At 42.9% G+C, this 27,418-nt stretch overlaps 1 protein-coding gene and 1 long non-coding RNA gene across 4 annotated transcripts; one reads left to right on the plus strand and one right to left on the minus strand.

The window, feature by feature from the left end:
• Positions 1-845: 845 nt before the first annotated feature.
• On the minus strand, positions 846-3,849 carry LOC112229485. The gene is made up of 2 exons (XR_002950182.2): positions 3,538-3,849; positions 846-1,491 (listed from the first exon to the last, which is right to left on the minus strand). It is a non-coding gene; the product is annotated as an uncharacterized LOC112229485 (long non-coding RNA).
• LOC112229484 (collagen alpha-2(I) chain) lies at positions 1,523-26,639 on the plus strand. 3 transcript variants are annotated; one of them, XM_042310244.1, is made up of 50 exons: positions 1,523-1,717; positions 3,482-3,483; positions 4,529-4,540; positions 4,963-4,998; positions 5,533-5,616; positions 6,477-6,533; positions 7,866-7,910; positions 8,139-8,192; positions 8,372-8,425; positions 8,614-8,667; positions 8,804-8,857; positions 9,512-9,565; positions 10,081-10,125; positions 10,494-10,592; positions 10,875-10,928; positions 11,323-11,421; positions 11,622-11,666; positions 12,051-12,149; positions 12,280-12,333; positions 12,442-12,549; positions 12,675-12,728; positions 12,858-12,956; positions 13,099-13,152; positions 13,376-13,474; positions 13,771-13,824; positions 14,493-14,546; positions 14,657-14,764; positions 15,655-15,699; positions 15,949-16,047; positions 16,326-16,433; positions 16,720-16,773; positions 16,886-16,939; positions 17,824-17,877; positions 19,080-19,133; positions 19,435-19,542; positions 19,888-19,941; positions 20,038-20,091; positions 20,582-20,743; positions 21,066-21,173; positions 21,462-21,569; positions 21,705-21,758; positions 22,119-22,226; positions 22,614-22,667; positions 23,177-23,284; positions 23,575-23,628; positions 23,725-23,832; positions 23,977-24,223; positions 24,584-24,768; positions 25,065-25,307; positions 25,590-26,639. In XM_042310244.1, the coding sequence occupies exons 1-50, from the start codon at positions 1,648-1,650 to the stop codon at positions 25,734-25,736; spliced, it is 4,071 nt and encodes a 1,356-aa protein (XP_042166178.1). In that variant the 5' UTR covers positions 1,523-1,647; the 3' UTR covers positions 25,737-26,639. The 3 variants fall into 3 exon arrangements, with proteins under 3 accessions (XP_042166178.1, XP_042166180.1, XP_042166179.1); XM_042310246.1 differs by lacking the exon at positions 19,888-19,941; XM_042310245.1 differs by lacking the exon at positions 4,529-4,540.
• Positions 26,640-27,418: the final 779 nt, after the last annotated feature.

Below are 27,418 nucleotides of genomic sequence, written 5' to 3' on the forward strand. Positions count from 1 at the left end.
AAGTCGTATTGTAGGACTGTGTGTCTTTGGAGTGTCTGTGATGTGTGATTCACTCTTCTTCTCCGAGAGAACCGTCTTTATAGCTTTATATACTATATATATACTATATATCATTTATATACTTTTAATTCTTTCCAAACTACATTAAACTAAGTCTGTTTTACTTTACAGGGTATGTAGCTTCCATAAATGATATACATAAGTAGACTTTCACAACTTTGATGTGGAAAGGACATGTCGGTCTTTATAGTAACCACGTATTTACTATTCAAAGTAAGATAATATCAACATCTTTAATGTGCTAAATCTTTAAAGATGCCAAGTGACTGTGAGAGGTACAGATAGCAATATTGAGGTAGTAATGTGACTACTGACATGTCTGGTCATGTGGCCATCTGAAATTAGATCCCTCTCACCTGCCCTTTGTATACTCCCATCTAAGCTGTCGACTACCTCCATTTCATTCCATAGCAATGCACAGGCTCTTCCTAAATACAGGGCTTAGTACCTTTTGAGTACCGGCTCCATCAACACCTGTGTTATAATGTATTAATTCATTAACAGATGTGTTATAATTTATAGCAGCAAAACTCATATACTCTACTGTAATGAATGTTGCTTGGGGGTGATCTGTCATTAAACGTGGGATTTTATTCACTCAGATAGACATGTCAAACGTTTGGAAACTAAATGCTATTCATACATTTTCTGTTTGAAATAGATGAAATTGCTTTATTTTAGGTAGGAGTAATTTAGACCATTTAGGGAAGCTTTACAATGTTGTCAGGCAGGGAGAGGCCTGTGTGTGAAGTCAGTTAAATGATTGTGCAAACAGTAAATAGTGATTATAATAAACAAAACATAATTTAATTAAATAAAGTGAATGCAGACGGCTTTTGTGGAAAATAAATCAAATATAAGCTAAATCCGCGGTAATGTACAACTTGAAGTTGGACAAAAAACAGACCACTTCGACATGAAATGAGTTATAAAGAAAGAAACATCTCTTGCATCCTCTCCCTGTATGGCATTTGCTTCTTTAAATCCTATTGAAAGAGATGCAAGGCCCCGATGCCCATGCATTCCTGCGCGCGTACCCCACTGGACATATTACGCACCAGCCCTGAACCGGGCAATGCGCAAGGTGACAGTCGGATGCCCAACGCGCCCTCACTCAGCCGCGACGCACTGACTGAACTTCCATTTCCCTCTCGACTACACGTCCATTGAGATGAACCACCTTACAAAAAGTCTGAAAAAATGCAGGTCTTGCTCCTTTTAAAACATCTACATTGTCCACGTCCTCAAGAATGGATCTAATTAAACCGTTGCACTCGTCATCATCGCCGAAGCATTGCCAACGTTTCTGAGGGAAGGCTGGAGATGAAGGACCACATGACTTATTGGGGCTGGGATGGGATGGGAGTCATATGATTTCACTTCTCCTATTGGTCCAGGGGCTGACTCTTGACACGCAGACAAAGGAACCTCCTGCCATATAAATAGGACTGATTAGTCTTTATTATTCTAGCATCACGGCAGCAGGTTTCCAAGCTTGGAGTTATTCTAGTCACCACAACTGTATGCCTGCTTGAAGTAGTTAAAACAGGGCACTGCAGCACAAGGAGTCTGCATGTCTGCTTAGACATGCTCAGCTTTGTGGATAACCGGATTCTGTTGCTGCTTGCAGTAACTTCATTGCTAGCATCATGCCAATGTAAGTTTGATATCTGCTTTTTGTCTTTTACCGAGGATTTTTGGTCCCGTTTTAAGAGTTCGGGAGGACTCTTATGCTTGGGTTTTTATTTGGAACTTACTTGGAAATCAACCCGAGGACAGCTAAAAGTTCTTTTGAGGGCTTCCCTCTGGCTATCCCATATAAAACCGATCGGATCCTGGTCATTTCGGTGGATTCTTCATTATTCTTCCGTGGATACAATTGTCAATTTGATTAGTCTCAGAGAGAGAGAGAGAGAGAGAAACGCCCTGATGAGAAAAAAAAACAGCCTTGAAGGATGTTGTTAGTTTAGTGATTTCTTTATATATTTTAGCACAGTGGAACTACCAACATTTAGACTACAAATGGAATTTATCTGTAAACTCCTAGTATGAAAAGTTTGGGGCGTTGTACATATTGTTTCAGGAGTCCAGGGAATTAACTTTTATTATAGGAAATTGAAAGGCCGCCCCCTAGTGGCCATATTGAATAGGATCCCTATTGGCATCAAGCCTCTTCGATTTATTTTCTATAGAAATACATACAGATCTTTACAAAAATATAGATTTTCGATCCCATAATTATTTCTACATATTATTGAAGTTATGTGCGAAGTATGGCTTATTTTCTGGGCATTGTGAAATATAAGGTTTTGCATAGTTAGGGTTAAGGGCTAGGGCTATTTAGTTATTATCAGTATTATAATAATATAATGCATTAGTTTCAAGCAATATATGACATTTGATTTATATTTACAAGTAATTTAAATTGAAACAATATTTTCCATGATTATTTTATTTTTAGTGTCCAAAGGCGCCTCCTGGTGGTGAGGGCCTGACACCGTAGTATTTCAGAGGAGGTGCAATGCCACTCCATCATCAGCAGGGCAGGACCAAATGTAGAATAAATAACCAGTTGTTATGCCACATCAGATTGAGGACACCACTGAGGCTTAGTCATTTATACCAAATTGAACTCCTAAAAATGAAGGTATTGTAAAAAAAAACAACTAGTAGTTGTGCATCCACACCTAAAAACACAATACTTTTTTCTGGTCTCTCCACCACAATGCCAAGTTGTTGTCCTTATGGGATGTGGCAGTACAGACCTGTGTTCACCTGACTGCTTGCTCGTTAGCTAGTGTTCGATTCACACTGAAATGAACAGTCAGTGGGATGTTGTGAACAATGCAGAAGATTCTAATGGTTTTTAGATACATTCCTGAGAGACAACTGCTGTTTAACTGTAGAAGCTAGTTTATTAGCAGTGTGTGTATTGAGCCAATGCTTACAGTACTATGGGCCCTAAAGAAAACTTCAGGCCTCCTGAAACCCAAATGTGTTGACTGACTGAATTAGAACATGTATGTGGCCAGCTTTGATATCACTTTCACTTTTTGTTTATTTTGTCAGATAGGGTTTTAGATCTAATGATAGGATTTTAGCGTCTAATGTTAATCTTTATTCATACATTTTGATATAGGCTAATATCAGTGCCCTTGCATTTCATTGATTAGATCCAGTTCTGTGTATATTATACAGAATTCATAACAGTAATTTGCTCTGAAGGAAAAGAAGACGGCAACTTGAATTGAACAAATGGTTGGAACATAGAAAGTGGATAAAAATGTAGACTGCTGCAAAAAACCGATTGTACTTCAAATTTCAGACATTTGTTTTTCCTAAAGTTATCATGTTCTAACTGAGTATCCCTTTTTCCCCTCTCCTCCTCTTCCTCCTCTTCCTCATTATTGCAACATCACAGCGGTTAGTACATGTGCATGATATTATCTATCAAGCAGCTTTTAGAAGCGATTTTACCTTTTACATCTTGTCTGTTCCAAATTTCAGCTGATATTCGGCGAAAAGATCCCTCTGTTGACAATTTCAGCGATCTCAACTATAGCAGACTGTTACCGTTTCATTTTAGACTACCCCTTTTTTATTCACTTTCTGCCAATGAATAGGTGAGGGTCCTATTGGTCAGGGCTAGTGTCAGTGAAAGTTAAAACCGCCCGTGCTGGTGCTGCTTTACCCATGGGACCACTGGGCACAAGATGTCCTTTAATAGGATCAGGAAGAGGTTTGAAAGCTAAACATTGCAGATACATTCCAGGCCCGTATTCACTAGGTCTCAGAGAAGTGCTGATCTTGGGATCAGTTTATCCTTTTAAATCATAACAAAAAACATTATGTGGACAGGGGGGACCTGATCCTAGATCAGCACTCCTACTATGATAACTTTATTTTAGACATTTTTTACAGTATGAAGGAAGTTTGACCTGTTCAGAATTGCCTGGTATAGTTGAGATTGCTACAAATTGCTCACCTGGATATTGTATCTCAGCAGTTATATTGGCATTCTGATGTTTTAAAGGGGCAGTGGATCTATAAGGTGAATTGGTTATGATAGATTAGGGTTGATTGATTGACTGATTGGACTATCCACCTGCATAGCCTACTGTCATCCAACATCAATCTGGATTTGGCATTCAGCCAGTTAAACCAGCTCCATAGTGCTCTTTTAAACATCTCTCTGCAATTGTGAATAAGATAACATTAGATCTGTATGTGGTGTTATGTGTTTGATATTTGTTGTAGTTATCTGCACGAGCATGTGGCTTATAATATACATGTATGCATGCAATAATGTTTTATGACACTGGCAACTAATATGCTTTGTTGGCAAATAAGAGGGATGAAAAAAGCTGATCTAAAGTAGATATGGCCAACACGTTGAATGACATAAGAAATGTGGTGGAAAAGACTGAATAAATAAATCTTATATTTATTTATCTTATTTTCTATCCAGGGGGGACTCAAGGTGAGCAAACATGTTCTTATGTGTCATTTACTAGTATAGAAAAGTGTGGCATATCTGAACTTTGTGGCTCAAAGGTCAAAGATCAAATGTTGAGACCTAGTCAGCATGCACTGTTGACTCATACAGTAAAGTTAATGTGTGGATATGCTTGTCCTTAAACCGCAAGGTCAAGTTTATGTACACATTACGTACACATACGTACACATTACGTACACATACGTACACATTATGACACATACGTACACATTATGACACATATTGTGATACTACCTTCAAATGCTATAAATGTATCAACATTGATGAAATCATTCATTTGAGATTAGGGTCTATGACTTGCTCTGCTAGAGGCACTGATAAGCTTTTAAAACATATATTTCAGTCATCTATCTTGTTTGTCTGATTGAGATATTTTCCCACCATAGGGCCCAAGAGGAGCTAAGGGGCCTCGAGGTGACAGGGTAAGCAAATTAAACCCAGCTGTTTTGTGTGAACTTTAAAAATGCTTTGACATTTTCCTTGTTCAATAATTATTGTAATGTTCCATTGGTGTGTAGAGATTGTATGTTATGTGTCTGTAAGTTCACTACACTTGTTTAAATGCACATTTCTGAGAGGGCTACCCCGTGTGGCCACACCCCTTGTTGTCATGGCACAGAGACCTAGATCCTCGATGTTGACAACAATATTATTGGATGTATTTTTACCCAGCTATATTATGAACATATTAGCAATTACATATTATTTTATATGATTTTATTTTAAATGATACATTATGTAAATCATAATTGTGTAATAATTTTGCTTATGTAATATGTTTTCCCATTTCTCCATAGTGTAGGAGTATAGCACTTACAGTATGTCGCAGGACAGTGCAATCACACCAGAAAACAAAACCGAAAACAAAAAATCAACAACAACAGAAATATGTATAGAATATAAAGTATTTTAGCTCAGACTTTCTTTAATAGTAAGTATTTCTTTCTGTCTGATAGGGTCCCCAAGGTCCTAATGGAAGAGATGGTAAAGCTGGACTCCCCGGCATTGCCGGCCCCCCTGGTCCCCCTGGACTTGGAGGAGTAAGTTCACCTATATTATTATTTTTACCACAAATGTCCATACTTTTCTCTAAATGACTGACAGTTCTGTTACTCTAAAAATGTCCCTAATTTTCCCTAATTGACTGACAGTTCTGTTACTCTGAAAATATCTGACAGATCTGTAACTGAAGATTACCCTCATTTTCTCACTCAAAAAATTACTGACAGTTCTGTAACTCAGAAAATGTCATCCATTTTTTCACTGGCTGTAATTTTTCCCTCAGAAGATGGCAGACATTTTTCACCCAACAACACCCATCTGCTCTGGTGTGTTTATCAGGCATGGCACTTGGTTCCTCTTTCAAATCAGCCATGTTAAGTGTTCAAAGTGTGCCTTACTCACTAGGGATGGGTTCAATTGGGTAGTCTTGACCCCATGACCTCATGCCCTGATGAACTCATACCCTGTTGACCTTTGACCCTGTGGCCTATGACCCTTTGACCCCACAATGACCCTGTGGCACAGTAAAACATAAACATAGCTGCCAGTGCTGTTGTTTCACAGTTACTACCATGTTATTACACACGACATGGTGATTGTAGGTTCAGTGAGTTTATATTATGAGATTATTTCGTTTTAGACCAAAAATACATGTTCAATACTGGTAGAGTTTGTCAATATTGTTCATTGTGGTTCATCATGCTTGACACTAAGGACTACTACTCTCATGTCTCAAGACCCTCAACCGAACATCTGGGATTAACCAATGGAATTTATGACTACTATGCAATTATTATTTGTCACAATACATGTATATTATCATAATTACCTAGACATGGCTTTTACTCCTTGTCAATTTGTGTGCTAATGATTTGTGTCCCTTTTTTTCTTTTGCCAGAACTTTGCTGCTCAGTTTGATGGAGGAAAGGGCATTGACCCCGGACCTGGACCAATGGTGAGGCCCCAAATACAAGAGGGAGAGGGTGACCATGAATTAACCCCAAATTAAACCCTCACCCCTAACCCCTTGGCACTATCCTGTAGCCACCACCTACAAGGCACCAGCCCTTGGCACTGTCCCTATTTAGCCCATAGGCATATTCCCTTGGCACTTGTCCTTGCCTAGCCCCTGGCCCCTAGGCACTTGTGTGGATCTGATAAGATGGATGTAAGCAAGTAATGTTGTGAAAATTCCACCTGGCCTATGAGAGGGCAAGGGAGAGTTATAACCGTAAGGCTTCTACCTATTCCCAATTTTCTCAGTGCCTATGGGTCTATATTGGAATTCAGCCAGAAACAACGTTGTGGAATAGATCATTGTAGATCATGCACTCTTATGCCACTGATCATAACCTCTTCATCGTCCTGCATGGAGCAGCTGCCAGAATATTACACCAAACTCTGGACATGATAGGTGCACTGCAGTTATTTCTTTATCTGCTGTGACCCATCTCATAGCTAAGTGTTTACCAATAGATACATAGATAGCTAAGTGTTTACCAATAGATACATAGATAGCTAAGTGTTTACCAATAGAATACTAATTGGGTAACCAATTACCCTTGGGCAACCAATTACCCTTATATTCTCTTCGAATTGTATTCCCCTTCCTCCCAAATCCTTTAAGATTTCATTTCAGATAAGATCTCATACATTTCATTTCAGATAAGATCTCATACATTTCATTTCAGATAAGACCTCATACATTTCATTTCAGATAAGACCTCATACATTTCATTTCAGATAAGATCTCATACATTTCATTTCAGATAAGACCTCATACATTTCATTTCAGATAAGACCTCATACATTTCATTTCAGATAAGACCTCATACATTTCATTTCAGATAAGACCTCATACATTTCATTTCAGATAAGACCTCATACATTTCATTTCAGATAAGACCTCATACATTTCATTTCAGATAAGACCTCATACATTTCATTTCAGATAAGACCTCATACATTTCATTTCAGATAAGACCTCATACATTTCATTTCAGATAAGACCTCATACATTTCATTTCAGATAAGACCTCATACATTTCATTTCAGATAAGATCTCATACATTTCATTTCAGATAAGACCTCATACATTTCTCGATTTTTATCGGCATGCGTTCCCCGATTTTATGCAAACGTTTTTGGGTTGCCATATTTCCAATTGCATTACCCCATACACATATTTATATCTACATTGGATGTGCACTTTCATTGAACGGTATTGAAATGATGTAGGTGCTTTAGTTTGATCTTATTTGAATCTGATTTGTCTTTCTCTCCTCAGGGTTTAATGGGATCTAGAGGACCCAACGGACCTCCCGGATCCCCTGTAAGTAGTTCACTAAATGTAATATGTCAAATGACTCAATGTTGTGTCTTTCTCTCATATAAACTCAACATAAAGGCCAGGAGGTCTTCTTGACTAAGTGACCTGGTCAGACCACATGGTCAGGATGGAATAACTCCTGGTTCTGCTCCTTACACCTAACTGATATCATTGTTTTATTTCTGTCTCATTTGGACAAAATGGCTCACTGATGTGTCTTCCCATCAACAGGGACCCCAAGGATTCACAGGACACGCTGGAGAGCCTGGAGAGCCCGGACAGACTGTAAGATGAAACTCTAACCTAAACTGGCACACCTAATTTCATTAGTCAACTAATCATCAAGCCTTTTACTAATTGACACTACTGCACAGAAAGGCAATTTATAATTTAGAACCTAGAACTTAGAATGTGAAAGTGACCTTAACTATGAACCCTGACCTGTGACCTCTCTCTCATCCAAGGGCTCCATTGGTGCTCGTGGACCCACTGGATCCGCTGGCAAACCTGGTGAGGATGTAAGTAAACAGTTAAAATCATCTGCATTATTTTGGTCTAACTTTTGAAATAATTAACTGTGGCACTACTTGCCTACTGGGGCGATAAGTGAATGTGGAAAATCTACAGACTACAAATGCTACAAATGCTTTCATGATAGTGGACCTACAGTATACACATCTAATGCAGCTTGTCTGTTCACTTGTAGGGTAACAACGGCAGACCTGGCAAGCCTGGTGACAGAGGTGGCCCCGGAACTCAGGTAAGGGCAATGTCCGGAGCTGACAGATTTGTAAACTAAATATACATTTGACACTAAATATGCATGAACCCACTAAGTGTTATCACTTAAAATATGCAGAGAAATTGTTATTCTAACCTCTTCTCTCCCTCTGTAGGGTGCTCGTGGATTCCCCGGAACTCCTGGACTTCCTGGAATGAAGGGACACAGAGTGAGTATTTACATAAATACATGCTAGGCCCTGCCTCTCCTAATGTCTTCCCAACGCCTTCAGGTGGGTGCAATGCTCTGAAGGTTACAGATAGAGGTGACTTATATAGAGCTGATGTGATTCCCTATTCCACATGACAGAGAAGCGTGTCTATTCTACGTAATACATTTCTATCTGGATGTTCTGTAATGTTGCACCTCACTGAATGTGACCCTGTCATGTTCTGAAAAGATGTATCTCACGGTATCCCACACATCTCCACCTGCTTCCTCTTGCACACATATCCCTCATTTCAAATGACACCCTATTCCCTATTTAGAGCACTACTTCTGACCTATGTGTCTCCAGTCAAGTGCACTATGAAGGGAATAGCTTGTGATATAAAGGTAAAACTGTGGTGATTATGGGAAGTTAGGAGGAGTTGTATCCCATGAGGCTGAGCGAAAATGCATCCTATATCAAATAGAATGCAAGAAGCAGAGATCTCTAGATAATGATCAAACCAAAAACTCCCTCACCAGTTAATCAATATGCTCTGAATGATATGGGGGACAAAATATCATTTGATATACATATTTTACAGTTTTAATTGATTTTAGACTATAATAGTTGCGTATTGTCTCAGGATGCTAACCTGTTCTCGTTGTGCTCCAGGGTTACAATGGTCTGGATGGGCGCAAGGGAGAGTCTGGTACTGCTGGTGCCAAGGTAACGTTGCAGCCACACCTTCCTCCATCACAGTTTATTCTCTTACCGCTGGCAAATCTAACATATTTCACAAGAGGTCTAATACAGAGGTGTAACAGAGATTTAGCTTTCATCTTTGTGGGCTGGTTTCCCAGACGCAGATTAGGCCTAGTCCAGAACTAGGAAACACTTTCAATGGAGACATCCATTGTGCACGCTTTTTATTCCACGTATAGGATTAATCTGGGTCCAGGAAACAGGCCCTGTAACACCTAAAAGTAAAGTGAGTTTCACATACAGTAGCACACGTTTAGTCTTGATCACTCTACATTGATAGCAGTTACTCAAAGGTCAGTTCTTGTTTAACCACTAACATACATAGTACTACATATTTTTTCTAAATCTCAGAGAATACATTTTTTTAGGACACTCATGCTTACCAATCTAGATATGTCCCAGAGTTCAAACTCATCGTAACTTTCTACCTCCTATGAGTGCCTGTCATCTGAATACGTGTTCTTCTGCTTCTCACATAGGGTGAGACAGGTGCCCATGGAGCTAACGGAACCCCCGGACCAGCTGTAAGTTCACACACGATGTCACCCTTGTCTTCTCCCTCGTATTGTTCCCTAGAGGGAAATGTCAGCATCAGCATGTTGTCAGGTGCCGGGCAAGGCATATGTACATGTATCACTAATGAAACATGTCACCTGCATAGAGTCTGAATGTACCTCACGATGATTCTTTACCATTTGTCACATTCAAAAGACATTCACATAGCTGATTGCAAAGGACACACACAGTGGAGATGAGGATATCAATTGTACAACCAGGAATACATTATATACAACACATTCTCAGTACATACAGACACATTACAAAATCCCAGTGCACTTGTCCTCAACCATTCTCTCTCTCTTTCTCTCTCTCTCTCTTACCCTCCCCCCAGGGTTCTCGTGGTCTGAATGGTGAGAGAGGGCGTGCCGGCCCTGCTGGACCAGCTGGTGCCCGTGGTGCTGATGGAAGCACTGGACCCGCCGGCCCTGCTGTGAGTCCGGCTCCCCCTTTGACCCAATAACCTCTGACCCCTTAACCTAATGGATCACATACATGTGACCCCTCTGTTGTGTAATATAATGCCAGATAGAAGTCACTGTGCCTTTAGGCCCACATCTGATCCCTCCCCTAATCATAACCTAAATCATTACAGGTGGAAATGCTAAAACTGAAGTTAAATCATCTGCTTCTAGGGGTAGCTTCATCTAACACCCTTTACTCTAACCCTTGACCTCTATTTAACTATGTCCTCTCTCTATTTCCTGTTTCACAGGGTCCTCTTGGAGCAGCTGGCCCCCCTGGTTTCCCTGGTGCCCCTGGCCCCAAGGTAAGTGTGATGTCATCATGGTCATCTCCAGAGCAGTTCTTCATTATCACAATCCTTAGTATATCATCCTTGGAACATCACCTATAGAATGTCATCTGTAGAATATCATAGACGTTATTAGTGTGGACACCAAGGAAGATTCACAGATTCACAGTTCTGGGAACTGTAAAGGCACATCTAAGAAGCTTTCTCCACACCCAAAACATCATAACTCTCTAATTGGTTATCACTATCCGGTAATCGGATTGGTTTACTGTAAAGGGGCCAATCACATTGACCAAACTACTGATTCCAAACATAGTATTCCCATGAGGATTTATATACCATAAAACATCTATACAACATCTATATAGCATCCTAAAACAGCCCACTGGATGGTGTGACTCTATTACAGGGAGAGATTGGAGGTGCTGGATCCAATGGCCCATCCGGACCTCAGGGAGGCAGAGGAGAGCCCGGTATCAATGGAGCAGTTGGCCCCGTCGGTCCCGTTGTAAGTATACACAGATACCAATAAACCACAACATTCTCACAGTGTGAAACATGTCGCATTGAAGGCTCTATCTTGTTTTCTGGTTATCTTTTCCTGATGTACTGTATGTAGCGTCATTATTTTGCATCATGGTTTCTTGTCGTCTTGGCACCTCCACACCCTTGTCTGCAACACTCTCTTTCCTTCTCCTCTCCTTGTAGGGTAACCCTGGTAACAACGGTATCAACGGTGCCAAGGGAGCTGCTGTAAGTATTCTGGCCATAGTTGCATTGTGGGTAGACTAGATTGACAGTTCAATGGTAATTTAGATCCAGACAAGGGTCAAGATGTAAACTCTAGTTCACTTGAACTTGTACAGAGATATGAGTTATGAATGTAGCACAACAGCAAATATGACTCAAATAACATCAACAATGAATCACTTTAGCTTTGGAATTCATGATGTACAGAACTTATTTCAGTTGTTCCCACATTACATGCATGTGATATTAGCCATAAGTAACTGTTATAGTGAAACCATTGGATATTGGGTAATGTGATTAGGTAATGGTATGGTAATGTTTATGCAGTAGGTCCTTCAGCTGTCTCCTTACTCATCATTCCTTCCATTCTCTGTGTGTGTGTTCTAGGGTCTCCCCGGTGTTGCTGGAGCCCCTGGTTTCCCTGGCCCAAGAGGAGGTCCCGGCCCCCAGGGCCCCCAAGGATCCACTGGAGCTAGAGGCCTTGGTGTGAGTACTGCTGGACCTAAAGACCAATGCAACAAACACTTAACTTTATTCACAGAACATTTACTTTATTCACACAATCGGTATGAATATTGAGTGATTTGATCATGTTTCTGTGTTTCTTTGAATGCAGGGTGACCCTGGACCCTCTGGACAAAAGGGAGATTCTGGTGCTAAGGGAGAGCCTGTGAGTATCCATACTACTGCCATTTAGCAGTATAGGTATGCTCTAGCATTATGTCAGTACATGGTGTGTGTTTGTGGCAGTCTCTAATGTCTCTGCTTTCTCCTTCAGGGTCACTCTGGTGTCCAGGGTGCCGCTGGTCCTGCTGGTGAGGAGGGCAAGAGAGGCTCAACTGGCGAGGCTGGTGCCACCGGGCCCGCTGGTCTGCGTGGAGCTAGAGTGAGTATATTATCCCAGACCCAGTTTACCAGACCCAGGCTAGGGAAATATTTTGTGGTGTGTTTGATATAAGTTGCAGATGAGTGGTTATAGTTGAATAATGTCTCTCTCTGTGTGTGTCGTAGGGAGGTGCTGGAACTCGTGGTCTGCCTGGTCTGGAGGGAAGAGGTGGTCCCATTGTAAGTTACCAAAAATATGATTTACCATGATGACAATTGTTCAAAGGCAGAAAAAAATGGACTTTTACCTTTTAATTTAGTGACTGTTTTGTACTCATGGGTTGCTCTTCCTCCTCCTCTCTCTGACAGGGTATGCCCGGAGCTCGTGGAGCCACCGGCCCTGGTGGTATCCGTGGAGCCCCTGGTGATGCCGGTCGTGCTGGCGAGTCTGGTCTGACTGGAGCCAGAGTAAGTGTCACACACACCTGTCAATCAAAATATTTGTATCAGATGTGTAATGGATTCTCTGATTGTCTAATCTCTGAACCAAATATAGCATGTGTTCTCTAGCTGTGATGCTGAATGACTAACAAGTTCTGTCTGTTTATAGGGCCTCCCTGGAAACTCTGGACAGGGTGGACCCCCAGGCAAAGAAGGCCCATCTGTAAGTGATCAAACACGTCATCTCCAATATTGATCCTTTCAAATGCTCTACATCATTTTTTTAAAAGTATACAATAAAACTGGTGCCATGGTAATGGATTGGTTTAAAGCACTTAAATTGTGTTGGTGGTACGGTTACCCACCCCATCCACCACCAATGTTAACACCAACCTGGTGGTGGTGTGACATATCTGATTCCCGTTGTTTTGTGTGTCCTCTTCCAGGGTGCTGCTGGTCTGGATGGCCGCACTGGTCCCCCTGGCCCAACTGGACCCAGAGGCCAGCCCGGTAACATCGGATTCCCCGGCCCCAAGGGACCTGGAGTAAGTAGAAACTGGAAGTAGAACCAACAAGTAAAACCAGGAAGGAGATCTGCTAGAGGATGACTTGATAGCATGAGATTGGACCGTGAGAGGGACAGCTAGGGTCTTGTTGCACTTCACTATGGACAGATTATGATCTAAAGAGTCAAAAAGAAGTGATATTGAAGGATAAAATAAAATATGGACAGAATGATTTTAGGAGTAGAAAGAGTTGTACTTATCTTGATGATGGTCTGTACATCAACATGATGTTCATCTGACATTTCCATGCTCTCTTCTTCCCTTTCACCCTCCAGGGTGAGGCTGGCAAGGGTGGTGATAAGGGACCTACTGGTGCAACTGGTCTGAGAGTAAGTACCCACGCATCCGACAACATTCATTACATTATCAACTCTCTACTGGTCTGAGAGTAAATACCCCCGCATCCGACAACATTCATTACATTATCAACTCTCTACTGTTCTGAGAGTAAATACCCCCGCATCTGACAACATTCATTACATTATCAACTCTCTACTGTTCTGAGTGTAAATACCCCCGCATCTGACAACATTCATTACATTATCAACTCTCTACTGGTCTGAGAGTAAATACCCCCGCATCTGACAACATTCATTACATTATCAACTCTCTACTGGTCTGAGAGTAAATACCCCCGCATCCAACAACATTCATTACATTATCAACTCTCTACTGGTCTGAGAGTAAGTACCCCCGCATCAGACAACATTCATTACATGATCAACTATCTACTGTAAAAGGGAATTAATTTACCATTATGGTAGATATCGCTCAAATTTGCGGTTGGTAACGCTGAGTATCCTAAATCTGTGACCTCGTAGGACTGAGAGGACGCTAGCCAAACAGTTCAAACAAATGTATTATTTACTCTAGATTTATCGTCAGTCATTACAACAGAGTTGTGTTTCCTCAAATCATGAGTTCCAGGATAAACTCTGACCAAACTATCATGGATCATTGATCATTCACCTACCTCTCTCTCCCTGTCTCTGCTTAGGGCGGCCCCGGTGCTGATGGCAACAATGGAGCTCCCGGCCCAGCTGGAGTCGTTGTAAGTAGTCTGCACTATTTCATTTAAATACACACATGTAATAACTAGAATCTTATCTTACAGTGAACTGTATTTGATTTGATTGAACTTGATGCCATCCTCTTCTACAGGGTAACGCTGGTGAGAAGGGAGAGCAGGGACCCTCTGGTGCACCAGGTTTCCAGGGTCTACCTGGCCCTGCTGGACCTGCCGGTGAGGCAGGCAAAGCTGGCAACCAAGTGAGTAACCAAACCTAAAACCTGTAACACAAACCCAGTGTACATCCACAAACCTTGACCTGTAACACAAACCCAGTGTACATCCACAAACCTAGAACCTTGACCTGTAACACAAACTCAGTGTACATCCACAAACCTTGACCTGTAACACAAACCCAGTGTACATCCACAAACCTAGAACCTTGACCTGTAACACAAACTCAGTGTACATCCACAAACCTAGAACCTTGACCTGTAATACAAACCCAGTGTACATCCACAAACCTAGAACCTTGACCTGTAACACAAACTCAGTGTACATCCACAAACCTAGAACCTTGACCTGTAACACAAACCCAGTGTACATCCACAAACCTAGAACCTTGACCTGTAACACAAACCCAGTGTACATCCACAAACCTAGAACCTTGACCTGTAACACAAACTCAGTGTACATCCACAAACCTTGACCTGTAACACAAACCCAGTGTACATCCACAAACCTTGACCTGTAACACAAACCCCAGTGTTCATCCACAAACCTTGACCTGTAACACAAACCCCAGTGTTCATCCACAAACCTTGACCTGTAACACAAACCCCAGTGTTCATCCACAAACCTTGACCTGTAACACAAACCCCAGTGTTCATCCACAAACCTTGACCTGTAACACAAACCCAGTGTACATCCACAAACCTTGACCTGTAACACAAACCATGTGTACATCCACAAAGCCATAACAAACCAACATCCACAAATGCATATATATATATTTCCACAATCACTAACAGCAAAATATGTTTTTGTTTATAGAAATGTTACCTCTTACTGTTTATTTCAGTATATTTTATTTTAATAGTATTCTCACTATGTAATATTTTTAACTAACAAAGCATTCATCTCTCAACAGGGTATGCCCGGAGACCAGGGACTCCCAGGACCCGCTGGTGTCAAGGTATATCTACTCATGAATCCCTCTCACAGAACATTAAGTATGATCTTCTAACAGCTGGTCAACCAAACACATGTTTCTGTTCACCCATTTACCTGTACTCTTAAGTAGGACGAAGGCCCTATATAGGCCTTAACTAGACCCTATTTTTACAATTCACATCCACACACTTGTAATGTGTACATACTGTGGTGTGCCCATGACAGAGCCCTGGAGCTGACTGTTGCCCTCTCTCTCTATGTCTGTACCTAGGGAGAGCGTGGAAACTCTGGTCCTGCTGGTTCTGCCGGATCTCAGGGAGCCATCGGTGCTCGTGGACCTGCTGGAACTCCTGGCCCCGATGGTGGCAAGGTGAGCACAGCTCTATGAAGGCTTAGTAAACAAGGCCCAGAGTTTGTCCTGTTCACCTGGTCAGGTCATGTGGTCTGGAAATCCTCCTGGCCCTACAGTCGGTATAAACAAAATATATGAACGATAGATCTGATAGTACTGGTGTATTCTGTATGAGAAATAGACCACTGTTCTTTTAAGCACTGTAGGCAGATGAAGCTCCTAACCACTCACGAGCTTGCTCCATGAGTTGGATAGCTTATAGGTGGAACCATTCTTCACCAATGTCTCTGTTTCAGGGAGAGCCTGGTTCTGTCGGCATTGTTGGTGCCGCCGGACACCAAGGACCCGGTGGTATGCCCGGTGAGCGCGGTGCTGGTGGTACTCCCGGACCCAAGGGTGAGAAGGTAAGTCCCCCCAGAATATGCCGCCTGCAAACATATAAAAAAGTTACATTTCACAAGAAACACAGAAATCATGTGAAAAGTTGCATAAAAGCTATAATTGATGTCAATTATAATTTCTGATATGCTGATGTGAAATGCAGTGCTTGATAAAGTTGTCCTACAGTACAAACACTGGGAGAATTTGAAATACTGATTTTATCTGATAGACCTAGACTAAAAACAACTGTATATAATGGCTATTTTAAAGGAGTGACTGTAACATGTCTTTTCCCCCTTTCCAATCTAGGGTGAGGGCGGACACAGAGGACTTGAGGGTAACATGGGAAGAGACGGCGCCCGTGTAAGTTCCTCTCATCTAATGTGGTCACTTTCACAATGAAAACAACATCCAATTCATTGTTATTCTGTCTCTATTGGGTTTTAGTCTGACTTTACCTTGTGTCTCTTTCTAGGGTGGTCCCGGACCAAGTGGACCCCCTGGACCTTCCGGTGCTAATGGTGAAAAGGTAAACAGCCTGAATATCGGCTCCTTTAACTTCAACACATGAAAGGATATCTAAGGATGAAGGAAATATGTTGGTTCAGATGATGAGAAATATTGTGGGGCTCACTTAGGGAAGATTTGTCAACGATTGTGCATTTCCAAGACATCCAAGATGGAGTACGCCTAATGTTCACTGACCTTCAGAGGTGCAATGATGTCCATGGCCATTTCAAGACTCTTTGGCTTGACCTTCAGGGGAGCAATGATGTCAATGGCCATTTCACTCTTTGGCTCTCCACAAGTGATCAAGATATGGACTGGACCATATTGTCGAGTGTGGTCATTCTGAATATTTGGACAACAACAAATGCCTGTCTACTCCAAACCAAAGAGAAGGACTATGAGCACACCACCTGCCACAGCTTGTGAAGCTAGAATCTCAACCTCGCCATCTGCTGGGCAGTTTGCAGTTGCACACTGCTGAGGTCACAACAGCTGATGTCATCTCCAAAGGATGGAAACCAGGGTCATGTTCAGCAGGGTACACCATACCGCTCACCCATATTTTTTTTAACATTTTGCATCGGAAAACAGAAAGTAGCATTTCTAATTGGACAATCACCACCCTGTTTCAAAACGTTTTCGCTGGACATGAACCTGGCAGAAAGCACACTGCCTGGACACCTGCTCCATTATACATCATCATACTTCAAACTCATCTACCAGCATATGGCAGTTGATGATGGTAGTCATAGTAACAACTATTTTGCCTTTTTTTGGAAACAAATAGTCAATACACTTAAATACTGGATATTCTGTGGAACTTGAAGGTCTAGGGTTGACTGATAAAAGTTATACAGACTGGATTGATTCAGCCCACACATTCTCATCTCTGCTCTCTTTCAGGGTGAGTCTGGCTCCTTCGGCCCTGCCGGACCTGCTGGTCTTCGTGGACCCAGTGTAAGTACCTACAAACACTTATATAACACATTATCACACATCTATAACACATTATAACACGTCTGCTCATCACCCCTCATCAAAGGAATTAAGGACTAACATGATCTAATATTCAGAATGTCTACCCAATATAGACGCTATATCAGTCAACACTATCATGTTGTTAGGTTCTAAACAAACAGAGTAAAAACTCAAACAGACAACTAGAAAAATCTCATACCAAGTTCATTCAACCCACTGGGTGCTTCAGCAATAAACACAACATACAAGTCACATAAGCATATTTATGCCTTCTGACTAGGCGGAGTCACCTCCTGGTATGTCTAAGATAAACAATCTGTCTATGTTGCTAGGCAGGAACTCAGCCTGTTCCTCTTATTGCTGTTGTCATAGCCGTGTGTGTGTGTGTGTGTGTGTGATAGGACTGTAGTTAGGTGGGCTTCGGGCCCCTTTGGCCCCCCTCCCAGAGGTTTCTTCTCTCCAACTGTTGACCTTATCTCGAGTTGAGTTCCACATATCTCCTTGTCCTAGTTCTACAGAAACTGGCCTGCCTTTATCAGGAACTGAGACTAGACTGTTGCTCTTTACCTCCTTCTGTAGAAATATTCATTTTTAGCAATAAAATGTTTGAACAGACGGAAACGTTCTGTACTGCCCCTTGTCTGACACAGTAACGTTCTGTACTGCCCCTTGTCTGACACAGTAACGTTCTGTACTGCCCCTTGTCTGACACAGTAACGTTCTGTACTGCCCCTTGTCTGACACAGTAACGTTCTGTACTGCCCCTTGTCTGACACAGTAACTTTCTGTACTGCCCCTTGTCTGACACAGTAACTTTCTGTACTGCCCCTTGTCTGACACAGTAACTTTCTGTACTGCCCCTTGTCTCTGACACAGTACAGTAACTTTCTGTACTTTCTGTACTTTCTGTACCCCTTGTCTGACACAGTAACTGCCCCTTGTCTGACACAGTAACTGTACCCCTTGTCTGACACAGTAACTTTCTGTACTGCCCCTTGTCTGACACAGTAACTTTCTGTACTGCCCCTTGTCTGACACAGTAACTTTCTGTACTGCCCCTTGTCTGACACAGTAACTTTCTGTACTGCCCCTTGTCTGACACAGTAACGTTCTGTACTGCCCCTTGGATGGATGGATGAGCTCCTCTGACCGTTTGTCTCTGTGTTCCTGCTCTGATTTAGGGAGAGCGTGGAGAGGGTGGACCTGCTGGGCCTCCCGGCTTCGCCGGACCCCCTGTAAGTACTCATTCAGTTGATACCCTGAAACCACACACAAACACGTCACATACATGTATGCATCAAAATATAGTGATGTTCTTTAACATGGAGACATACACACAAACTCATTCCTTCACTGACCGATGCATGGAAACACACACGCAAACACACACTAATTCACTGTCTGACAGACTAATACACACACATACACAAACTTGTGTGCACACACCTTTACACACATATACACACACTACCTTGTGTTTCTGCAGCCTTTGTTCTGTGGGCTCTGTTCTGACCCATGTCTGTGCATCCCATGCAGGGTTCTGATGGTCAGTCTGGCTCTAGAGGAGAGAAGGGACCCGCTGGTGGAAAGGGAGATGTCGGCCCCGCCGGCCCTGCTGGACCTTCTGGCCAATCTGGACCTTCTGTAAGTCACTTACTTAGTTGGTCCACTTAATTCCAGTGTGCGACACACGGCCCATTCTTACCACCTACTTCAATGGGAATCCACTGAATCATTCACACAGACAATTATATGCAGTACATGGTCCTGTTTGGCTTAGGTGGTAGAGAACGGTGCTTGCACTGCCAGGGTTGTGGGTTTGATCCCGGGGCCACCAATATGTAAAATGTATGCAGGCATGACTAAGTCGCTTTGGATAAAAGCCTCTGCTAAGTGGCAAATGTTATTATTACAAGATGTACATCCTCACTGGGAATGATATCCTCTACTTGTGAAGATGATGTAAACTGACTTCCTGTGCTTGTCTAGGGTGCTAGCGGACCCGCTGGTCCTCCTGGTGGTCGTGGTGATGCTGGACCTTCTGTAAGTACTGTCACTGATATCACACACACACAACGACACTCCATATCTCTGGCTGCTTTCTAACCTTTGACCTTTGTGTGTGGTCTTTCTCTTCAGGGTCTGACCGGTTTCCCTGGTGCTGCCGGTAGAGTTGGAGGCCCCGGTCCCGCTGTAAGTGCGGCAGTAGTGTTAACACACACACACACAAACACACGGAGGTGCAGACGGAGGTACATTGTACAGATGTAGGATCTTAATTTGATCACCCTGTTGCAGGATAACTTTTACACATTTAAAACGTGTGGTGTGTTTGAGGTTTAAAAAGGCTTCTTAAGTTTGTAATTTAGACTTTGACATTCCCTTACAAAGAAATGATCAACCTCTACAAAAATGTGCATTCATAATAATCCACATTTCCTGTTGCTGCAGGTTTATTTTCTTGCTATAGCAAATTGGCTCGAATTAAGAGCCATCATCTGTACTTAGAAGCAATATCATGCTGTCTAGACATCATGTAGTTATTCAAACCCCTTGTGTTCATATTTCACTCATGTCAGTCTCTTATCAGTGATAACATCCTGGCTGATTCTGAACAAACATACACAGATACTCCTCCCACTTTTTATTCTCAACGACCACCTGTCCTCTTCCCTACATACAGGGTATTGCTGGGCCCCCTGGCTCCGCTGGTCCCGCTGGCAAGGATGGCCCTCGTGGTCTCCGTGGTGATCCTGGCCCCGGTGGACCTCAGGGAGAGCAGGGAGTTGTTGGACCCGCTGGTATCACTGGAGACAAGGGACCCAGTGGAGAGAGCGGTCCTCCCGTAAGTCATCATAACTCCCATTGAGGCCTCTCAGTAAGCTTCTCCTCAATAAAGGATTTATGCTGTGGCTTTCACTAGCCTGGTTCCAGATCTGTTTGTGCTGTTTTGCCATAGGACCATAGGAGTTGGCAAAACAGCACAGAACCATTCTGGGACCAGGCTAGCTTTTCATTAGGTCTCAAAGTGTTTTACATTGTTTGGGCTGCATAACAAAACACCCCCATTCACCACTGAAGGCGATGATGGGGGAAAGTGATTGTGTTTCTTTCTCTGTTCTCTGCTTTTCTCCACTCTCACCTCCTGATCTCCTGTCCCTGTTCAGGGTGCTCCTGGTACCGCTGGACCCCAAGGTGTGCTCGGACCCTCTGGCTTCGTTGGTCTGCCTGGTTCCCGTGGTGACAAGGGTCTTCCTGGCGGTCCTGGTGCTGTGGTGAGAACATCAGAACCTTTCTGTTTCAAAACATTATTCAAACTGCCCTAGCAGACACATCCGGCCACAGAACAAACAAGAGGGCTCTGTAAAAATAGCAATTTGTCATATTTTATGGGAATGATTTTGATCAAATGGGGCAAATCACAGTTCTATTCCAGACAGGTGGAGCCCAGACAACCAGATTTGTTTGCGCTGGGATCCATTGAGTTATGGATACAGTAGATAGTTACTTACTATGGTATGTGTTTGTACTGTGTTGACCCTGTGATACTCTGTGCCATTCAGGGTGAGCCTGGTAGACTTGGACCCGCTGGTGCCTCTGGACCCCGTGGTCCCTCTGGTAACATTGGCATGCCCGGTATGACTGGTACTCAGGGAGAAGCTGGACGTGAGGTAAGGAATGATTGTTTGATGTGTTAAACAAGTACTCAGAGCCTGTATTCTAGACACATGGCCCAAATCCTACATTTTAGTTCACCCACAGTTCCCATGGCAACACAATTAACATGCTCTTGTGTCACCCCACAGGGTAACCCTGGCAACGATGGACCTCCCGGTCGTCCCGGAGCTGCTGGTTTCAAGGTACACTCTCTGTCAGTTATGCTGTAGGGTGAAGTTGCCCCTAGACGCTAATCTGGGGTCCGTTTAGCATTTTCCCCTCTAATGGTTAAGGTTACGATTGGTAGAGGGGAAGCTGATCCTAGATTGCTACCTTGGGAAAACTTCACCCCGGAGTGTAATTTATACCTCACAGTACTTAAGGCACCGTTCACCTGAGCTGAATTCAGGACTAAATCCATTTTGTAGTGGAGTGGAAATGTTCCCTTGGGCTTCCATTTTACTAACTTCATCTCAGGAACATGTTAAGTTCATATGAATATCAGTTAAAACTATAATGTCTTGAACTTTCAACTTTGAATCTTTAACTTTGCCCCCTTGCAGGGTGACCGTGGTGAGCCTGGTTCTCCTGGAGCCCTTGGAAGCTCTGGTCAACCTGGACCCAACGGACCCGCTGGCTCCGCTGGCAGACCTGGAAACCGTGGAGAGTCTGTAAGTGCCCCCCACTACCCGATTTGGACCCCCTGAACAGGGTTGACGAAGGGCACGTTTTACCTGGTTTCTAGGAGGACGGTGGAGTCCATGTTAGCAATGTCATGGTGTTACAGTATTTCCGCAAGCTTTCCCATGAGAGGCTCCTTCTTCACAGACCCATATAACCCCTGTAACTATTCCCCAGGTCATTACTGGAAATGAGAATGTGTTCTCAGTCAACTTACCTGGTAAAATTAGGGTTAAATAAATACTACAATAATTATAGAAAAAAAGCATTCACATGAAACAGAAACATCACTTCTACTCTACACAGAAGAATGGTTCCTGTGCTTCTATCTCTAGCATGCTGATGTGGATATATCTGCTCCCTCTCTGCCTCTATAGGGCCCCACTGGAAATGGTGGTCCCGTCGGTGCTGCTGGTGCCCGTGGTGCCCCCGTGAGTACCCTGTCTAACCTCATCTTGACTCGGACTGCTGAATTAGAACTCCACTAATCATTTCAACTATCTTAGTGCATCACCGTAGCCTAGTTGTGCCTATACTGTAGACTATACTGTAGCCATAGCCTAGTTGTGCCTATACTGTAGACTATACTGTAGCCATAGCCTAGTTGTGCCTATACTGTAGACTATACTGTAGCCATAGCCTAGTTGTGCCTATACTGTAGACTATACTGTAGCCATAGCCTAGCTATACTAGACTATACTTAGCCATAGCCTAGTTGTGCCTATACTGTAGACTATACTGTAGCCATAGCCTAGTTGTGCCTATACTGTAGACTATACTGTAACCATAGCCTAGTTGTGCCTATACTGTAGACTATACTGTAGCCATAGCCTAGTTGTGCCTATACTGTAGACTATACTGTAGCCATAGCCTAGTTGTGCCTATACTAAATGTAAAATAACACACCTGTGTTATGGTTCTGTGTCTCTTTGTGTTGTAGGGCCCCGCTGGTCCCCGTGGAGAGAAGGGTGGCGCTGGAGAGAAGGGAGACAGAGGCATGAAGGGTCTGCGTGGACATGGTGGTCTCCAGGGAATGCCCGGACCTAATGTAAGTCATGATGACTGCTGTGACCATCCATTCTCCATCCATCAAGATCAATTCAATATGATCTAATCTCATATCCTTAAATATCCCATCCCATATGCCCAAGTTTGTATTGGCTTCACCATTTCATTTATAGACGCCTTATAGCCACTTCACGTAAATATCTGAATAATTTGCAGTACGACAATGTTCTTATGCTGTAGCTACTCCTGAGCTAACCGTATCTCTCCGCTACAGGGACCAACTTCAGCTACCCCTGAGCTCTCCTGTCTAATCATATCTCTCCCCTACAGGGACCATCTGGTGAGACTGGCTCTGCTGGTATCACTGGACCTGCTGGACCCAGAGTAAGTAACTATTACTATCCACATCAAACACTTCCTCCATTGTATCTTCTTCCAACTAGACAGATAAATGTATTTGACACCTCTCCTTGTCTCTAGGGCCCCGCCGGACCCCATGGTCCCCCTGGTAAGGATGGTAGAGCTGGAGGTCATGGTGCTATCGGACCTGTTGGACACCGTGGTTCCCCTGGACATCTTGGACCTGCTGTGAGTATATCTAGTACTCACATAACTGCCTCAGTCAGCCAGTCAGCTAAATGCCACAGAATTGGTGACAAAGGGGACTGATTGTTTAAGGTGTGAAGGCAGACACTAGCTGTTAACCTAGCAACTCCCTTCTCTCACCCACAGGGTCCCCCCGGCTCTCCTGGTCTTCCCGGACCCGCAGGTCCCGCTGGTGGTGGATACGACCAGTCTGGTGGATACGATGAGTACAGAGCCGACCAGCCCTCTCTCAGGGCCAAGGACTACGAGGTGGACGCCACCATCAAGTCCCTGAACTCCCAGATCGAGAACCTGCTCACCCCCGAGGGCTCCAAGAAGAACCCCGCCCGTACCTGCAGAGACATCCGCCTCAGCCACCCCGAATGGAGCAGCGGTGAGTTGGTGGCACAAACATCGGTCTTTCTCTTCATTGATAGTTTGACTCACCGAGTTGCCACAGAACCCTCACACTCTCTTTGTAAACTCTTAACCACTAAAATCTCTAGTTCATTCTAGTCTCAACACAGACTAACTTTCCATATCTTTATCTATCACCCTACATGTCACTATCAATACTCTCCTTGAGTGATCAAACCCATACAATAGACAGTATCATGTTGAATAGTAATAATAACCTGAAACTCAAAACACAAACAACACCTAAACAGGGCAAAACCCCAGTGAAGTATTACTACTACAAATAATAACATTATCAATGATAATCAATGTCATTCTTTCTTGTACTCTCCTGCAGGTTTCTACTGGATCGACCCCAACCAGGGCTGCATCGCTGACGCCATCAAGGCCTACTGCGACTTCTCCACCGGACACACCTGCATCCACCCTCACCCCGAGAGCATCGCCCGCAAGAACTGGTACAGGAGCTCTGAGAACAAGAAGCACGTCTGGTTCGGCGAGACCATTAACGGTGGTACTGAGGTGAGCAGACTGAACCTGCACTGATTCTAATGACAAAAGCAGACAGCTTGAACATCTGAGAGGAAGATAAATTGATTTGATTGGTACACCAGTTTGATTCTAGGCATATTTTAGTAGTATTGTATAGACCCATGTTATTGGCTTACATTCATCTCCAGCACCATAAACCTGATTGCATTGGTTCCATTTGAAAGAGATCATTAGATCTCTGCTTCTTCACCCAGGTTTTTCTCTAAATGCTTGATACTGCACCTTGACAGTGATCCTGTCTTAACTCCTCCTATGTTGTTTCTCAGTTTGCTTACAACGACGAGACCCTGAGCCCTCAGAGCATGGCCACACAACTGGCCTTCATGCGTCTCCTGGCCAACCAGGCCACCCAGAACATCACATACCACTGCAAGAACAGCGTGGCGTACATGGACGGAGAGAACGGCAACCTGAAGAAGGCTGTGCTCCTGCAGGGTTCCAACGACGTGGAGCTGAGGGCCGAGGGCAACAGCCGCTTCACTTTCAACGTTCTGGAGGATGGCTGCACTGTAAGTCCCCTTTCTTTTACACTGCAATGTCTGGAACAATAGCTTTGTTCATTCTCTCTCTGTGTTCACTCCCACAAGTAGATACAGTCCATGGTAGAAGGGTGAACTCAGGCTCAGGGTAGTTTTCTGTAACTTCCTGGTTAGTGAAAGAGTTAGGAACCTGACTCTTTATTTAAAGTATCATAGGTTTCTACTGTAGGGTGTTGTTGTACGTTTTCAAGATATGATGTACTGAGTGCACTATTCTGATACATGGTTTCTCTTTTTGTCCTACCTCTGCAGAGACACACTGGCCAATGGAGCAAGACAGTCATTGAATACAGAACAAATAAACCATCTCGCCTGCCCATCCTCGACATTGCACCTTTGGACATTGGTGAAGCTGATCAAGAGTTTGGTTTGGACATTGGCCCAGTCTGTTTCAAATAAATAGACTCATGATAAATTAAAAAAAGGGAGAAAGAAAGAAAAAAAGAATCTCTGCCCTTCTTTGTGTGTTTTTTTTTTTTATACTGAATGCTCATTTCCTCTGCGCATCCACTTGCTTAAGCTGGGCTCTATCGGAGAGAACCAATGGACTGAACGGAGCGTTGTGCAATGCAAATTAATACAGCAGCCCAAAGAGACGCGGGAAAACACCATGTTGTGGAACATGTCAACATTTTGTAAAAAATCTAATAAGTGTAATAAAAACGCTGAAAGTATGCATCACTTTGTGGTCTTTGTATATCTTCCAAAGAGGAGGTTTAAAACCACAATTTTTTTTTTTTATAAAAAAAAAAAGGTTGAAGCTACCTCATGCCTGTGTTTTAGAAAATTGTATTGAGAAGCTGTCTGATCCACAACGTAGATGTTACGAACTCTACGGCTTCAAGCTCTGTCCTGTATCAAAGGTGCTGAATTACTTGAAGCAGAGATCTATGGTGCTAAACATGCAGCTGTGGAAAAGCAGGAAACCACTCATTCTCACTGTGTTACTTTGTATTGACTTTGATGAGTCTTGCACAGGTCCCCCCGATAAACCCCATTTTAAGCAGGTGGAATTTTCCTAAATCTGGTCTGATGTTTGTCTGGTTTTGACTTTGTTTCTGGTTTTTTAAATATTTTTTTTTTGTCTTGGAAGTTTTCTTTTTTGTTCAGACATTTTACTCCTTCAATTCCCCCTATCAATGCAGTGTTCATGCTGACAGCACATTATTTTATCCATTTTTAATGGATTTTAGGCGGCCTCTCTCAAAACCACAAAGTTTATTGTACCTATTTTGTATATGTGAGATGTTTAAATAAAGTGTGAAAGTTCCGAAATAAAGCATGTCCAATGTTCCAAAACGACACCATTCAATGACTAAAGTGCTTTCATGTTTTACGATGATGATATTATTAAATGAGGTTGGAGTTGAAAGATTGTTTTGTGTTTTTGGTGATATATAGAACTTAACTCTTCCTTCCACATCGTCTTCACGACCAAGAGGAGAATACAAAGACCCTGCCAGTATGCAAGTAGCTTCTTTAATCATCATTATGTATTTTCTATCTGTAAACCAAACACCTTTTTTCAATAGATTAAGAATCAAATAGCCCAACAAGTACATGAAAACAGATGTCTGTTTACAAATGTAGCATTCACCACAGCTAACACAGGCCTACAGTAGGCTACAACATTCACCATAGCTAAAACAGGCCTACATTAGGCTACAACATCCACCACAGCTAACACAGGCCTACAGTAGGCTACAACATTCACCATAGCTAAAACAGGCCTACATTAGGCTACAACATCCACCACAGCTAACATAGGCCTACAGTAGGCTACAACATTCACCATAGCTAAAACAGGCCTACAGTAGGCTACAACATCCACCACAGCTAACACAGGCCTACAGTAGGCTACAACATTCACCATAGCTAAAACAGGCCTACAGTAGGCTACAACATTCACCATAGCTAAAACAGGCCTACATTAGGCTACAACATCCACCATAGCTAAAACAGGCCTACATTAGGCTACAACATCCACCACAGCTAACACAGGCCTACATTAGGCTACAACATCCACCACAGCTAACACAGGCCTACATTAGGCTACAACATCCACCACAGCTAACATAGGC

This window comes from Oncorhynchus tshawytscha, linkage group LG31 (assembly GCF_018296145.1).
Source record: "Oncorhynchus tshawytscha isolate Ot180627B linkage group LG31, Otsh_v2.0, whole genome shotgun sequence".
Lineage (NCBI taxonomy): Eukaryota > Metazoa > Chordata > Actinopteri > Salmoniformes > Salmonidae > Oncorhynchus > Oncorhynchus tshawytscha.

Coding starts and splice junctions, on each gene's coding strand:
- LOC112229484 (XM_042310244.1), top strand. CDS start 1,648: ATGCTCAGCTTTGTGGATAACCGGATTCTGTTGCTGCTTGCAGTAACT. Junction 19,134..19,434: donor CCGGCTTCGCCGGACCCCCT/GTAAGTACTCAT, acceptor CATCCCATGCAG/GGTTCTGATGGTCAGTCTGG. Junction 23,833..23,976: donor CTGGACATCTTGGACCTGCT/GTGAGTATATCT, acceptor TCTCACCCACAG/GGTCCCCCCGGCTCTCCTGG.